Source organism: Alternaria ventricosa (assembly GCF_023758065.1).
Source record: "Alternaria ventricosa strain BMP 2768 chromosome Unknown scaffold_22, whole genome shotgun sequence".
Lineage (NCBI taxonomy): Eukaryota > Fungi > Ascomycota > Dothideomycetes > Pleosporales > Pleosporaceae > Alternaria > Alternaria ventricosa.
In genome coordinates this window covers 1-14,248 of record NW_026055702.1, presented here as the reverse complement: position 1 = coordinate 14,248, position 14,248 = coordinate 1, and the positions used below count along the sequence as shown (strand labels likewise).

The window sequence follows — 14,248 nt, the reverse complement described above, 5'->3', positions numbered from 1 at the left end:
CAAGGTTGGATTTTATTCAATATGGTGTCTTCATTCATTCAAGTGCTCGTTAGCACTTTTGCGGCAGCAGGAGTCTCTGCTATTCATATCACCGCACCGCTCAACCAAACATACGACTACATCATCGTAGGAGGAGGCACATCCGGCCTGACAGTCGCAAACAGACTAACAGAAAACGGAAAGCGTAAGTCAAAACCTCCCATCTCAAACTACTACCCTCACATGCCAACAAACCTCACAGACACCGTCCTCGTAATCGAATACGGCAACCTCGTCAACGACCCCAGTATCCTCGTCCCAGCCAACACCCTAAGCTTCGCCCCAACCCCCGAACGCTACTTCAACTTCACCCCTGTCCCCAATCCTGGCCTCAATAATGACACCACGAGCCCTCTCGCAGCCGCCATAGTCGGCGGAAGCAGTGCCGTAAACGGCATGTTCTTCGACCGCGGCAGCGAAGCCGACTACGACGCGTGGGAAGCCCTCGGAAACAAAGGCTGGGGCTTCAAAGACCTGCTTCCTTATTTCAAGAAATCCGTAACGTTCACGCCCCCAAATGAAGAAGTAGCAGAGAGGTACAATTACACGTGGGACGTAGACGCGGCGTATGGTGGACATGGTGAGATACAAGTTTTGTTCCCGCCGTACCAGTTCCCCGGGCAAAACCGGTTGTGGGATGCGTGGAGGGAGATTGGAGTTGAGAAGCCGAAGGAAGCTGCAGCTGGTGATGCGATTGGTAGTATTATGGCGCCGAGTGCGTTAGATCCGGTGTTGAGGACGAGGAGTTATGCTCGGACGGCGCATTACGAACCGTATGCGAAGAGGGAGAATTATCATCTTTTGACGGGGTATCAGGCCACTGAGGTTCTGTTCAAGGAGGGTGGGGAGTTGGAGGCTGAGGGCGTGAATATGGTTAAGGTGGGAGGCGCGGACAAGAGTGTTGTGAGGGCGAGGAAGGAGGTCATCGTTGCGGCAGGTGCGATCTGGACGCCGTGGTTGTTGCAGCGCAGCGGTGTTGGTCCAAAGAGTGTCCTTGAGGGGGCTGGCATTGTTGTCAAGAAACATCTGCCGGGTGTAGGTGCGAACTTCCAAGACCATCCCTTTGGAGGCAGTGTGTGGAACTGGACGACCAACCCATATTTCCCCACCGCTGGAGCCCTGGCAACGAACCAGACTTTCTACGCCGAAGCGGAGAAGGAGTACATCCAATCGCGCGCAGGCCCTCTCACGACATCGCGAGGCAATCAGGCTGCCTTCCTGTCCCTCAAGACCGTCGATCCAGAAGGTTGGCAAGCCCTTGTCGATGCTGTCGCGGCTCAAGATCCAACTTCCTATCTCCCAGCTCAGTATGATAAAACGCTCATGGCGGGTGCCAAAGCCATACATAACATCACTGCCGAGTACCTCGCACGCGACGACGCTGCAGCCTTTGAATTCACCTTTGCAGAAGGGCCCATAGGAAACGCTGCGATAATGCGCCCCTTGAGTCGCGGCACCGTTAACATCAACCCAACTGATCCCGCATCAGGCCCACTAGTTGATTGGCGCACCTTTTCCAATCCCCTTGACATCAAATTCGCCGTGCAAATGGTGCGCTTCTCGCGTCGCTTCAACACGCTATCTTCTTTCGCCGGTCTCGGCGCCGTCGAAGTCTCGCCTGGAACCAATGTTACAAGCGATGCTGCGATCGAAAGGTATCTGCGCAGTACGATGGATCCGACGTTCGTTCATATGGCGGGTACGGCGTCGATGCTTCCGGAAGAGCTTGGTGGTGTCGTGGGTACGGATTTGAAGGTTTATGGTGTTGGGAAGCTGAGTGTGGTTGATGCGAGTATTGTTCCGTATCTGCCGGCGACGCATCTTTGTACGACGGTTTATGCTATTGCGGAGAAGGCGGCGGATGCTATTAAGGTGAGGACGGGATGGGATGATTAGGGGGGTTGGCGCAGTGTGTGAGCCGACTGGCTAAGACAATTGCTCAAGTCTATTCCGGTCATAGTCTCCAATTTGTGTATGGCTCTGAATTTGTCCGGGAAGCAGCAGTGTTGATGAGTATTGAAATGCCCATCGTGATCAAAGGATATGGATTATTTCGCGGTCTTCATGTAAATCCTCGCCTGCCATAAACCTATTGCAAGCTGCGTTCTCGATCCACATCAAACCGATTCTTCGATACTCCCGTCTATCAGCGTTGAGTGGAGTCAACACAAGACATACTATCTCACATTCCTCCTTGAATTCGCCCTGCGTGACCTGCGTGAGACAGGGCACGCACCAAGCTTCATATCCATCGGATAAGAGCTGATAAGAGCTGCCAGTCTTACCAGCAGTTTCTTCCATGGCGGAACAGATAGGCCAGATGATCCGGCCAGTCGAATGTCGTTCCCAGATATTTTCATAGACTTTCACCGAATCGAGCGAGACACTTCCAACGCAAGACTTGGTATGTGCGTCGAATGCATGAACAGAAAGAGGGCCTTCCTCGTTAACTGCAGGACGGGCATGTTCTCTCAAAATTGGTTCTAATTGTCCCAGGAATATCCGCCGCATTTTGGTACAGACAGACAGTTTAGCGAATTGTATGTATCCCAAAGTTGCTGGGGTCCCTGCTAGAGGGGCGACTTCCACATCGATGACCTGTAATCCGTCTTCTGGAAGGCGATTTGAACGAGGCTTGAAGAAATTCACACACATACCGTGCGCAGAAGCCCAGGACCAAGTTGGCGCAAGGTAATCAGGGAAGTTCTCGGTAATGGACCTTGGACCGTTTTTGCGAAACATGCCATTCCGCGAGGTAACCGACCAGCATAACCCAACTTGCAAATCTTCTTTCCATAACCCCGTAACATAAGTGAGATTAAAATGTTTTCCCATAAGACTTGCCAAGCCTGCAATTGCAAGCAACTTATCGGAGTCAACACTTAACGTCCTCCAACTGTAGTGAGTAACCATATCGTACCATGTATCGAAGTGGTTATTTCGCTTCGGTGCAGACCCTGATTGCGAAAACTTGTTGAAGATGTCTGGACGTCTTACTATCAGCCGCATTGCTTCGTTGGGTCGATAAAATGTGGTGTCGCTGACTTCTTTCTGAACACTAAATGTTGTCATACACGGACAGTTTTCGCGTGCGAACGTCTTTATGCAAGACCATTCGACTGTGTCATTGTTGAAAGTCAGTAAACGTCCTGACAGCACCTCCTCTTGAAGGACCCATCCTCGTGTTTGCAGAGCACTGTGACGGAAATGACCCGTAGTCTGGATCGATACATGTCTCCGCAGATAACTATTGTCCCGTTTCAGAGTTATTTGGACGTTACAGGGTTTGCTACCCCGGGCGTCGCGTTTAGAGAAGAGCCCTGAGTCTGTGTCTGGACCGTTCGCTGCTAATATCGTCAACGTCGACTGTCGATATATACCTCCCATCCTAGCCATTTCCTTCCCCACATCTTCAAGATCATCCTGTATGATGCAAAGAGCATCTATCCATAAGTAACGGTATCCGAGAGCCTTGGTAACCTGCAAAGCGTCTCTAAAAGTTTTGGGCATTGTATCATCGAATGGTAACTTTTGTTTGAACTGTTCATATAAGCCAGAGCCTAGGGTGGACACCAATCTCTTTCCCTGGCCCCAGCAATAACTCAGTGTTAGATACTCTGCTCTCATCCCCTTGGTTTCCGTGACACGAGCTTGGCCATCAGTTTCGATTTCGATCACCCGGGTGGGCAGTAACGGTAGCATTTGCGACGAAACTTCCGTATTACAATATTGATGCCCTCTTTGACAGTGTCGGATCCATGTCTTAATCAGATCCATGTTGTAGTCAGATCCGGTGTGGTTGTCGATTGCTGAACCGATGGGAGTACATTGCTCGTCAGGGCGTGAAGAGAGAACGCAGGAGAGATCGAGCATGGTGTTGACTTCGTCTGCACCCCGTGTCAGCTAGATTCATCACACATGTCCATCCGTTATACCAGAGACAGGCTTGTTTATGTCGAGTGTAGCAAATCGTTCTCCACAGTGCAGGCGTAAATAGCGCCACAAGGAATGCATATCATAGCCCTCGTCCCACGAAAGCTGCTTTATGAATAGCAGAATTGATGCAACCTCTCGGTCGTTGTCGCGATGCGGATCAAAAGACCCGTTATGTTCGAATAGTTGAAACCAGAACATGGCGCACAATCGACATCCTCGGCCGGCTGAGAGTTCTAATGCTGTTCTTGAAGGCTGATGTACGCATGTGTACCATGTGTCTGGATCTCCGATGAATCTTGGGTCTGTGAACCAATCGGCATTCTGCACGCTGACCTCCTCGATGGGTACGAAAACGAGGTTTTGACAGAAGTGGCACAGCATGGCGTATGTCGATGCCAGACCGTATGATTGAGTAAGCGCAAAGATGATGACGGAAAGGTTTTCCGACAGCGGGATGGAGGAATGGTAGAGGACAACAACAAGTGTTGAGTGAGGAAGGAATCGAGGGGGCTGTGTAGATATGACCAGGCAGCCACGGACGTCATGCGCAGCCATCATCAGCCTCGTTTGCATCATAGAAAAACCCGCATTCGAGCTCAGAAGGGCATTCCTACCGGAATGCTATCGTACCTTCCAAAAATCTCATGCCGCATCGCCAAGACTACAACAGGACAGCAAGAACCAAGCCACCGATGACATAATGTCCAGCAGCTTAACGGACAGTCTTTAGCACCCGCAGACAGAGCTCTCATCACTCCATGAGACGCCCTCACTTCCACTTGACAACATGCATGATCATGCATCAATTGTTCTATTTCCTTGCTTCCAGAGGCCGTAGAATCTAAAGGGTATCATATCCATCAATCATTGACTTGGCCGTATCACATCTCGCTCACTGCAGCCTTCCCACATTCCTGGACCTACTTTCTCACCACCGCCTACTCCTGCCCCCAAGTATCATCATCCCCAATCTCCCCCACAATCTCCACGCCCTGCTCCTCCTGAAAAGCAACCTGCTTATTCTTCCCCCTCTTCTTCTTCCCCTTCCCATTCTCCTTATTCGACCCATCACCAATCGGATTCCCATCCTGATCAACACCCGCAAGTTCCCTCTGGCGTTTCCTCTCCTGGGCCTCCGCTTTTGCCTTTGCGATTTTCTCCGCATACTCTGCTTCCTCCGCCGCCATTTCGCGCTTGATCCTGTCCGTGTCGGCGAAGGAAGCTTCGGTCTTTTCTGCCTTCTGGAGGAACGTATTCCAGCCATCGCCGTTGATCTCGCATCGGCCTTGCAAAGCGGCGCGGATGTCGTCGGGGTTGTCGCGTTCTTCGCGGGTGAATTTGGTTTTGATGGAGCGGCGGGTGAAGCCGGGGAACATTTGGGATATCATCTGGAAATCGGTGCCGAAGGATCTGAGGCCCTCGTAGAACAGGTTCGTGAGGTCCGTGGTCCAACGTCGTCCTTGGCCAGGCAGGAGGAACTCGTTGGGGAAGCGCTTGTTGTTCTTCATGAAGCTGCGGGTTGTGAGGCGTGCGGTGATGTCTTGGTCTTCAACGACGGTCATGTCGCTAATGAGACGGTCTGCGTCGCCCTCTCGGTCGATAAATACAGTGGTGGGGTCTAATTCCAACTCGCCTGCTGCGTTCGCACGATACCTGGGTCCCGCTTCAACCTGTGAAGCCGCCAGCTCTGCTCCAGCTTCTGCCAAAAGTCTGTCCTGTTTTTCTTGATCTGCTTTCGAAGGGATGTTTTTGTTGTCTTCTTCTCTTCGACGTTGCTTGACGGCATCCCAATCGATGGTACGCATTTGCTTTTCCCGTGAAGATAGCTTTCCAACGCGAAGATCCCGGGCTGCTAGAGTGTCCATATAGGTTTCATTGGGGTCAATCGTCTGGTCTTCGGCATCGGATGGTGTGGGCTCTCGTGGCGGTCGCCCCTTCCGTTTCTTCTCCCTGACTGCGCCTTCTTCGCCTTCAACTCCATCGACCTCTTCGCCTTCTTCGCCCTCTGGAGTGGCCCTTCTCCTCCTCTTCGCTTTGGGTTTGCGACGCACGGCTGCTGCTACAATCTCATCTGCTATGCGGCCGACTTCATTTTCTGGGCCTTCGACGACCTCGCTGCTCAGAGCCCCCTTGGTCTTTCTTGGCTTCCTGGCTTTCTTCGCTGGCGCTGGAGCTTCCTCGCCACCTTGTGTAGCGGGTTCGGTGGCCTTCTTCCTTGCGCGGGGCTTGGCGGCAGCTCGTTTCCGGGTGGGCTGAGCGTCTTCTTCGTCTTCCCCTTCTTGTTCAACGTGTTCTGCATCTGGATCTGCTGCAGCGGCCTTCTTCTTGCGTGGCTGGCGAGGCTTTCGAGTCGGCGCCGCAGCCGCAGCCTCTTCTTCGCCCTCTGGAGGGTGGTTCACCGCTGCCCATGGAAGCTTCCTCCTCTTTCGCGGTTGTGGAAGGGCCTGGGCATCGGCAGTAGGGGCGGAGACGTTCGGGTCGGGAGTCTGCTCGCCGGTGTTGTTCGCTGGTACCGGCGCATCGACAGTGGGAGTAGCTTCGGCCTCTGGCTGTGGTTGTGCAGCTACTTCATTGTCTCGTTGTACCGACTGTGAAGGACCTGCAGTATCTCCTCCACTTGCAGCGACATCTTGACTCGCCGGGGTGCCCAGCTGTGCGGGTGGTTCTATACGACGCCGCTTGGGTGACCTGCCGCCATCGCCCGCATCTTCCAGGTATTGAGTAGTGAGACCCCGGTCTGTCGAGGGCTGTACAGCGACATGAGGCTCTTTCTCGGCTTGCGTTTGGGTTTCTGTATTCGTAGGCGCCGGAGTGGGAAGTGGCTGGGTAGGGTTTGGGGTCGATTGCGGAGGCGCTTTCGAAGACTCGGCTGTACTGGGAACAGCTTGGGGAGTAGTCGCTGTGGTAGGTTCCTGGGTCGCGGCTGGTGTAAGTAGCTCGGCGGTAGTCGGAGGCTCAGTCGCCGGCGCATTCAAGGGCTCTGGTTCGGCCTGCGAAGTTTGCGATTCGGCAGGCGCAGAAGGTGTGGGAGTGGGTGCAGCAGCGGCGGCCGGTCGTCGTCGTGCGGCTTTGGGTGCGAACTTTTTGCCCGTTGTATTCTCTGACCATGGCTTAGCAGAGTCGGCGCCGTTGCATGGGACGACTCACTATTAATAAAAGAACTAAAGGTCGCCGCCGCAGGTTTAGGCGCAGGCGCAGGCGCTTTGTCGCTACCGGCAGCAGGCGGCTGATTGGGAGCGTCGTCGGCAGCCATGTCTAAGCAGCACTCGTTCACGCCAGGCTCTGGCTGCTCGCTCTCCTTCTCACATTGGCGGGCTGTGGTGGGGAATGTGCACGACGCAGAGGGTCGCGTCGACAGACACAGACCACGCCCTAGCGCGACACTAGCTCTTGGCAGTCCACCTGGGCTGCTAACGAACTCTCTTCGCTCGACCTCCTCACCCACCGGCCTCACACGACACACCCGCCCGCCTGCCGCTGCCTCTCGCCCGCCCGTCTCCTGCGTGCCTGCCATCCGCTCCTTCATCTCCCTTTAATGACCTGAGAGCGCGCGCGTCTTCGCTGCCCTATCTCGAAGCCGGCGTCTCCTCGATGAGGCTCGAAGCCAGGACCGTCGCACCCCCATCGCTTGACGCCGTCAAGATGGAGGACCGAAAACGGCCCATTGCCGACGACGCTGCTCCTCCCGCTAAGAGGCAAGCCGTGACCGTCAACGGTGCTCGCTCCCACCCAGACGCTGACTTGCCGTGGAAAGATGACATCGAGGTTCGCCCCCCGATCACCTCCCGCCCTCCTCCCACGCCCACGGCGCACACACCCGCTGACCACTCGAATCTACAGTCGTTCCAGAAAGATGCCATTCTGCGCCAGATGCGCGAGTTCAAGCGCGAGAAGGCTACCGTCGAGTCACAACTGAACGAGCTGGAGGGCCGCTCCAAGTACCACGACGACCACCTCCGCACAATCGACGCTTGGTTTGATCAGGTCAGTATACCCCTGGAAGTTGATTGAGGTGATGCTAATTGCTGCTTAGCTTATCGATGAAATCAAACTCCTGGGCGCCGAGAAACTACCTGCATCATCAGGCGATTCCGATGCCTCGCAGTCGGTACCCGCTGCGCTTCTGTGCGAGGACACCCAGACGTTCAAGAAACACCTCTCGGACCGCAAAGAGAAGATCCTTGCATCCCTTTCCGACCTCTTTGCGAGATATCCTGCAAGCAGTCCTGAGGTTGCGAAACTCCAACAGAAGCTGTCGGAACTGTTGGTCACGGAGAAGGATCATGTTGTGCGATTGCAACGCGTCACCACCGAGAAAGAGCAACTATCTGACCGGTTGGACACGGCTACTCATCGCTATTTGGTCGCTGAGAAGAAGCTCGATCGTTTGAAGAGCGCCCAAGTTCAGAAACTCGAGCAGCAGGCGCACGGCACAAGCGCGCCTGCAAAGGAGGAGGCTCCATCTACCAGCAACGGAACAGAAGCCGCCAATGGCACCTCACCCGGACCGATCAGTGAAGAGTTGGAAACTGCAAAAAACCAGGCCATAGCCGAGGCAGCCAAAAGGAAAGAGCAGCTTGAGCAGATCGAGCAGGAAAACAAGAAGCTCACTGAGGAAGTCTCAGCATTGAAGGTCAAGCTTACCGGGCTGTCGGATGATGATTATGCAAAGACCGATCTCTTCAAAGCTATCAAGAACCAGCACGAAGACGTGATCAAGCGAATCAACAATCTCGAAGCCACCAACATTTCCTTGCGGGAAGAAGCGCAAAAGTTCCAAGCAGAGCGAACAGCCTACAGGATCAAGGTGGACGATGAGGTCCGCGCTAGCTTGGCAGACAGTGCAAGCCACGTTTCGCAAGCGGAAGCGAACTGTGCTCGCATTCGAAACGCCCGTGACGAACTAGCCACCAAGAATAACCTCTTGGAGGCGAGCCACAAGGATTCCAAGGATTCTATCGAGCAGGCGAAACAGCTTGCGAGCGCATGCGACAGCCGCATTGCTGCACTCGAATCGGAATGCGAGCGACTGCGACTCCAGATTGCGGAGCAGCAGAGTTCAGGAGACCAAGTAATGTCTGGCTTAGACGACTTGACACCGGAGCAGCTGCGCAGCAAGATCTCCAAGCTCGAGAGCCAATGCAAGATTCTGGGCAACGAACTCCCGTCCATGGAGTCGGCATGGAAAAAGGCGCAGGCGATCGCGAGCAAGAAGATCACCGAGATTGCTGCGTGGGAAGAGAACATTGCCAAGGCACATGCGGACAAGGCCAAAGCGGATCAAAAGTTCTTCGCAGCCATGAAGACCAAAGGAGAACTCGAACAACAAATCCGCATCCTCCGTGCCCAGGCTACCAAAGCCACGGAAGTAGTGGCGCAACTGAAAGAGGCGGATTCCTTGAGCCGGTCACTGGTCGACAAGCTGGAGAAGCAATGTGCGGAAATGCGATCGCAAATGGACGATCTTTCTACCCAGCACCGCCAGCTGCAACAAAAGGTCAGCGAGAATGCCATCACTTCCGAGGGTCATGTCAGCCAGATAGCGGAGCTCAAGAAGGTCGTCGAGGCCAAAGACGCGACATGTCTCGCGGCAAAGCATGCCCAACGCGAGTCGGAAACCGAGCGAGACAAGCTTGCTGCACAAGTGACTGGACTGGAGAAGCAGGTGCAAATCTACAAGAAGAAGAGCACGGCCAACCAGAGCTCTGAAGTGTCGACGATGGAGCTGTTGATCCAGTGTCAGATCTGCAAGAGCAAGCTCAAGAACACGGTCATCAAGACTTGTGGGCACATGTTCTGCGACCAGTGCGTGCAAGATCGACTCACCAACCGCGCGAGGAAGTGCCCGAATTGCGGCAAGGCCTTTGGCAGTAACGATACCATGCGCGTCCATTTGTGAGAGCTCTGCAAACCGGATACCCTTTTCTTATTCCCTGCATTTTGCCACATGTACATCACCAGCTGCATTTCCTTCGGTACCCTTTCCTACCAGTTTACAATAGCGTTGAAGGCGAACTTTGAGGCCATGCAAGAAGCAGTGCCTGGGACGTTGGTGTTTTGCGGGTGGCTTTCTGCCAAATTCATGGCGTTGGAGTTCGGCAGCGCAAGAGCGCGAGACAATGTACGATGATAGTTGCGATGCATGTTCAGACGACATGTGTTAGCATGTTTTACTAGATGCACGGAGTTGGTCTCTCGGTCGGCAATGTTTCCGCGGATGGGTTTAGATAAATTCCGTTGGCTCTGCGGAGCCCAGGCCTGGGATGGCCCAGAGAAAGAATGCAAACAAAGATACCATGTCCAATCTGTGTTATATGGTGTGATTCTATAGCCTTTGACTCACACTGGGCTGGTACCTTTGCTCGGTGCACTAGGCAAAGCGTTCATTGCGGGCCAATCATGTGAGAGCTGTCATTTCAAACTGAGAGCCGGATCCGGGATGTTTAAGTGGGCGGGCCCGTGAACGTAGGGATGTAAGGCTGAAGGCGCAGGGTATGACGTTCCTCGCCGTTGCCCCACGCGACAGGCTACCATAAACACCCTTGAACAAGACTACTATAACCACGACCGCAATCCGCAACAAGATCCTTTCAGACAGCACCTCTTCAGCACAAACTACAACATCTGCAACTTGCTACACGACCTTGAAAACGTCCACATCTGAAAACTTTCGATCAAGTCTTCCGCCTTTACATTAACCGCAACTACCCTACCGCAATGGCCACCAACGTCCTCACCCCTCGCGACACTAACGCGCAAGTCAAGCCTATGTCTTCACCAGAGAAGGACGCCGAGAAGAAGGACTCTAAGAGCCTCGACTATCACCGTCAAGTCCTGCAGTCGCGCCTAGACAACCCACAGTGAGTTCATACATGTTCATATCCCATTGCGCATTACTAATGATACTCCAGGGAGCAGAAGTTTGTCTCGCCGTCTGACGACATCATGAGCCCCGCTACACAGAAGTTGCAGGCTTTCAAGACCAAGCACGCCATGAAGAAGTAAGCCGCTTTGCACTGTATATTTTAGCAATGGAGTGTAGACTAACGCACGTCTAGGTCGAAGCCGCAGACGCTGTTTAAGAAGACGAGCGCGAAGAACTTCGAGTCGAACAAGGGCAGCGGCGCACTCATGTTCGCCGATATCCCCAAGAAGGACGCGAAGGAGGAAGACGCGTAGACACTGGCTCACAGCTGTTCTTGTTTAGCGTGTACAGCATCGGTTTTCTTCTCAGGCGCAATTGTCATCTGTATACCCGGTTGCGGCTTGGATGCCCTTCTGATGATGGACTGGTTCTGGAGTTTTGATTACGGGATGAATGACTACGAGGCTCATGACTACATATATTGATGAGTCGAGACGAGACGAAATGGAACAACGTTATCATGCATTACTATCTTCAGACTAGGTCGATGCATGTGTAAAGCTGCATGCGCCCGGATGGATACCCCCGTCCATCTTGGGCATAGTCGCCGAGGCGCATGTTGTACCCTACTCTAGCCGCATCATCGTTCCCACGCACACGATGACACCACCACCGTCGGAGCAACAAGCCGTCCAAGACGAGATAGCCGATCTCGAAAGACGGCTACACGATGCAAAAGCCAGACTGAATCAGGACAGTGTCGCAGCGACACCTTCAACCCCCGCGAATGACGCAGGTCCGTTATCGCTACACCCACCCACCCAACTCCCAACCTAACACCCCCCAGCCCTCCACGCGCTCCTCCTCCTCGCCGACTCCGCGCTCCCACTAGGTTCCTTCGCCTTCAGCTCAGGCCTAGAATCCTATCTCGCGCACCACAAACCCTCGCCGCCGTCGGCATCACAGTTACCCGCGTTCCACACCTTCCTCCGCCTATCGCTCTCAACGCTCGCAAGCACATCGCTGCCCTACGTGCTAGCCGGGTACCGCACGCCGCAAGCCATCGAGACACTGGATAATGATTTTGACGCGAGTACACCGTGTACTGTTGCGCGACGGGCGAGCATAGCACAGGGTCGCGCGTTGCTGGCGGTTTGGGATCGTAGTTTTAGGACGCAGTATAACGGGCCTAAGGCGACGGTGGAGGAGTATGCTGAGAATAGGGGGATGGGCAGTGAAGTCGCGGTTAAAGCACTCACGGCGTTTTCTGCTGCACTGCGCACTTCAGAGCATATCAACGTGCATCTTGCGCCGCTTTGGGGTCTCATCACGAGTATCCTGGCTGTTCCGCTGCAACAGGCTGCGTACTTGTTCCTCTTTTCACATGCGCGCACTGTGGTTAGTGCGGCTGTGAGAGCGAGCGTTATGGGTCCGTATCAGGCGCAGGCGGTTCTTGCGAGCGCGGAGCTGCAGGATAGGATTAGGGGGCTGGTGGATGAGGGTTGGGATAGGGCGGTGGAGGATGCGGGGCAGAGTGTGCCGGTTATGGATCTTTGGGTGGGGAGACATGAGAAGTTGTATTCGAGGATATTCAACTCGTGAGGTGTTGTCTGGTGAGCGGGTCGCAAGAGGTAGCAGCGGACGGGTACGGGTGCTACCTCAAACTTTTGTGGCGTGTATGTCGAACGTCTTGCCGTTGTAGCGGATGCGTCTAGCCTTGCATCCCAAAGTTACTAAATGCACGAAGTTGATGGTGTTCAGACAGACTTCCATTCCAGCCACTCGTTGTCCAATCGTGACCTCGTGGGCTCTCGATTCGCGCATGAAGAGCTCGGCTTACGGCGCGTGACTACAGTGACCCAAAGGCGCGGCAAGGCAACGACGATAAGAAAGGTATCTTGACAAGTTTGCTGTTTCACAGGAGCACAACTTGCTGGTCGATTATGCCCTTGGAGGGACTTTCATGCTTACTTGACTTCACTTTACATTCTCAGTGCTGGCACCATGTTCCTTCCAACGCTCACCAACTGGCTCACAGCCACCACCTTCTCTAATCCCTCCAACAACGCACTCCAATCCCCTCTCTTTGGCCCCGCTAACAAGTTCCCGTGGATCCAACGCTTCGCCTCAATCGGCGACTCCTACGCCGCGGGCCTAGGATCCGGCACACGTCTCGACTGGTCATGCTCCCGCTACACTTCCTCCTACCCAAACATCCTACAAACCACCCTTTTCGGCCCCAACCCAAACCGCACCCATCAGTTCCTCGCCTGCTCCGGCTCTACCAGCACTGAGATCTTGGAAACCCAGATCCCAGCTTTACAAGATAACCTCGACCTGCTCACCATCTCCGCCGGCGGCAACGACATCGGCCTGACACCCATACTAAGCAACTGTATCTACCAGTTCTATCTGTCAGGCGAAGATGCATGTCAAACAGCTATTAACGAAGCACGAGCTCGGATAGCAAATGAAACAGAACTCTACCACAACGTCACCCTCCTCCTCTCCGCCGCAAAACCAAAGATGAACCAAGACCACGGTGTGATATACTACACAGGCTACGCCTCCTTCTTCGGCGCCTCAGACACCACCTGCGACAACATCACCTGGGCCGTCTGGAAAGACATGGAATGGACAAAACAATACCTCACGCGCGCCCTACGCCAGGAGCTAAACGACATGGTCCGCGCCGTCAACGCCATCTTGCTCAAAGCCGTTAGGGACACTGGACCAAACGTCCGTTTTGTGGATTACGACGCGGAGGTGACCAAAGCACGGGGTCGATACTGCGAATCCCGTGTCCTAGAACCGGAACCTAATCGCGCTGGCCTCGTCTTCTACGAGTGGAACACTGTGGATACGGGGGAGAATAGGACTGCGTTGCAGAATAGGACGGGTGGTGATGTGCCGAGGGGGAGTTTCGAGGCGGGGATTGCGAGGGATGTTGGGAGGACGGTGGGGGAACATCCGGGGTGGGAGGTTGATCCGCGGAAGGGGTTTTTGGATAAGGAGAAGGTTGGGAAGGGGAAGAGGAAGAGGAAGGAGGTAGAGGGAGAAGGCTGGTTGGGTGATGGGATTCATTGGTTGTTGCCGGATAGTTATAAGAGAGTTTTTCATTTGAGGCCGGGGGGACATGGGATAGTAGCGAAGCTGCTCCTTGAGGATTTGGAGAGAGAGGGGAGGGGAAGGGGTGGTGAGGTGGAGGAACTTTAGGTTTATTCTACTTCTTGAACAACAACAGCACCAGTATCAGCTACCTCTCCCTCAGCTTCTCCTCCCTCAACTTCACCTCCACCCCCACCATCACCATCCCCATCCCCACCCCCATCCAACCCACCATCCCAATCCCAATCCACCCCCACCCCCTCCTCCCTCCCCCTCCTATCCATCTCCCCAATCCTCCCC

The 14,248-nt window shown here is 54.2% G+C and overlaps 6 protein-coding genes across 6 annotated transcripts; 5 read left to right on the top strand and 1 right to left on the bottom strand.

Annotated features, from left to right (window-relative positions):
• Positions 1–21: 21 nt before the first annotated feature.
• On the top strand, positions 22–1,935 carry J4E93_009471 (uncharacterized protein; the record flags this gene model as incomplete). The annotated part of the gene is made up of 2 exons (XM_049347363.1): positions 22–26; positions 54–1,935. 2 exons carry the CDS (start codon positions 22–24, stop codon positions 1,933–1,935), a joined length of 1,887 nt encoding a protein of 628 aa, XP_049195369.1.
• A 2,978-nt stretch (positions 1,936–4,913) lies between these two features.
• Positions 4,914–7,228, bottom strand: J4E93_009470 (uncharacterized protein; the record flags this gene model as incomplete). Its single annotated transcript, XM_049347362.1, has 2 exons — positions 4,914–7,075; positions 7,123–7,228. 2 exons carry the CDS (start codon positions 7,226–7,228, stop codon positions 4,914–4,916), a joined length of 2,268 nt encoding a protein of 755 aa, XP_049195368.1.
• A 338-nt stretch (positions 7,229–7,566) lies between these two features.
• J4E93_009469 (uncharacterized protein) lies at positions 7,567–9,874 on the top strand (the record flags this gene model as incomplete). Its single annotated transcript, XM_049347361.1, has 3 exons — positions 7,567–7,740; positions 7,816–7,959; positions 8,009–9,874. The coding sequence occupies 3 exons, from the start codon at positions 7,567–7,569 to the stop codon at positions 9,872–9,874; spliced, it is 2,184 nt and encodes a 727-aa protein (XP_049195367.1).
• Positions 9,875–10,692: 818 nt separating this feature from the next.
• Positions 10,693–11,154, top strand: J4E93_009468 (uncharacterized protein; the record flags this gene model as incomplete). Its single annotated transcript, XM_049347360.1, has 3 exons — positions 10,693–10,835; positions 10,887–10,976; positions 11,034–11,154. The coding sequence occupies 3 exons, from the start codon at positions 10,693–10,695 to the stop codon at positions 11,152–11,154; spliced, it is 354 nt and encodes a 117-aa protein (XP_049195366.1).
• Positions 11,155–11,500: 346 nt separating this feature from the next.
• On the top strand, positions 11,501–12,442 carry J4E93_009467 (uncharacterized protein; the record flags this gene model as incomplete). The annotated part of the gene is made up of 2 exons (XM_049347359.1): positions 11,501–11,636; positions 11,688–12,442. The coding sequence occupies 2 exons, from the start codon at positions 11,501–11,503 to the stop codon at positions 12,440–12,442; spliced, it is 891 nt and encodes a 296-aa protein (XP_049195365.1).
• Positions 12,443–12,590: 148 nt separating this feature from the next.
• J4E93_009466 (uncharacterized protein) lies at positions 12,591–14,056 on the top strand (the record flags this gene model as incomplete). Its single annotated transcript, XM_049347358.1, has 2 exons — positions 12,591–12,595; positions 12,835–14,056. The coding sequence occupies 2 exons, from the start codon at positions 12,591–12,593 to the stop codon at positions 14,054–14,056; spliced, it is 1,227 nt and encodes a 408-aa protein (XP_049195364.1).
• Between the last annotated feature and the right edge of the window lie 192 nt (positions 14,057–14,248).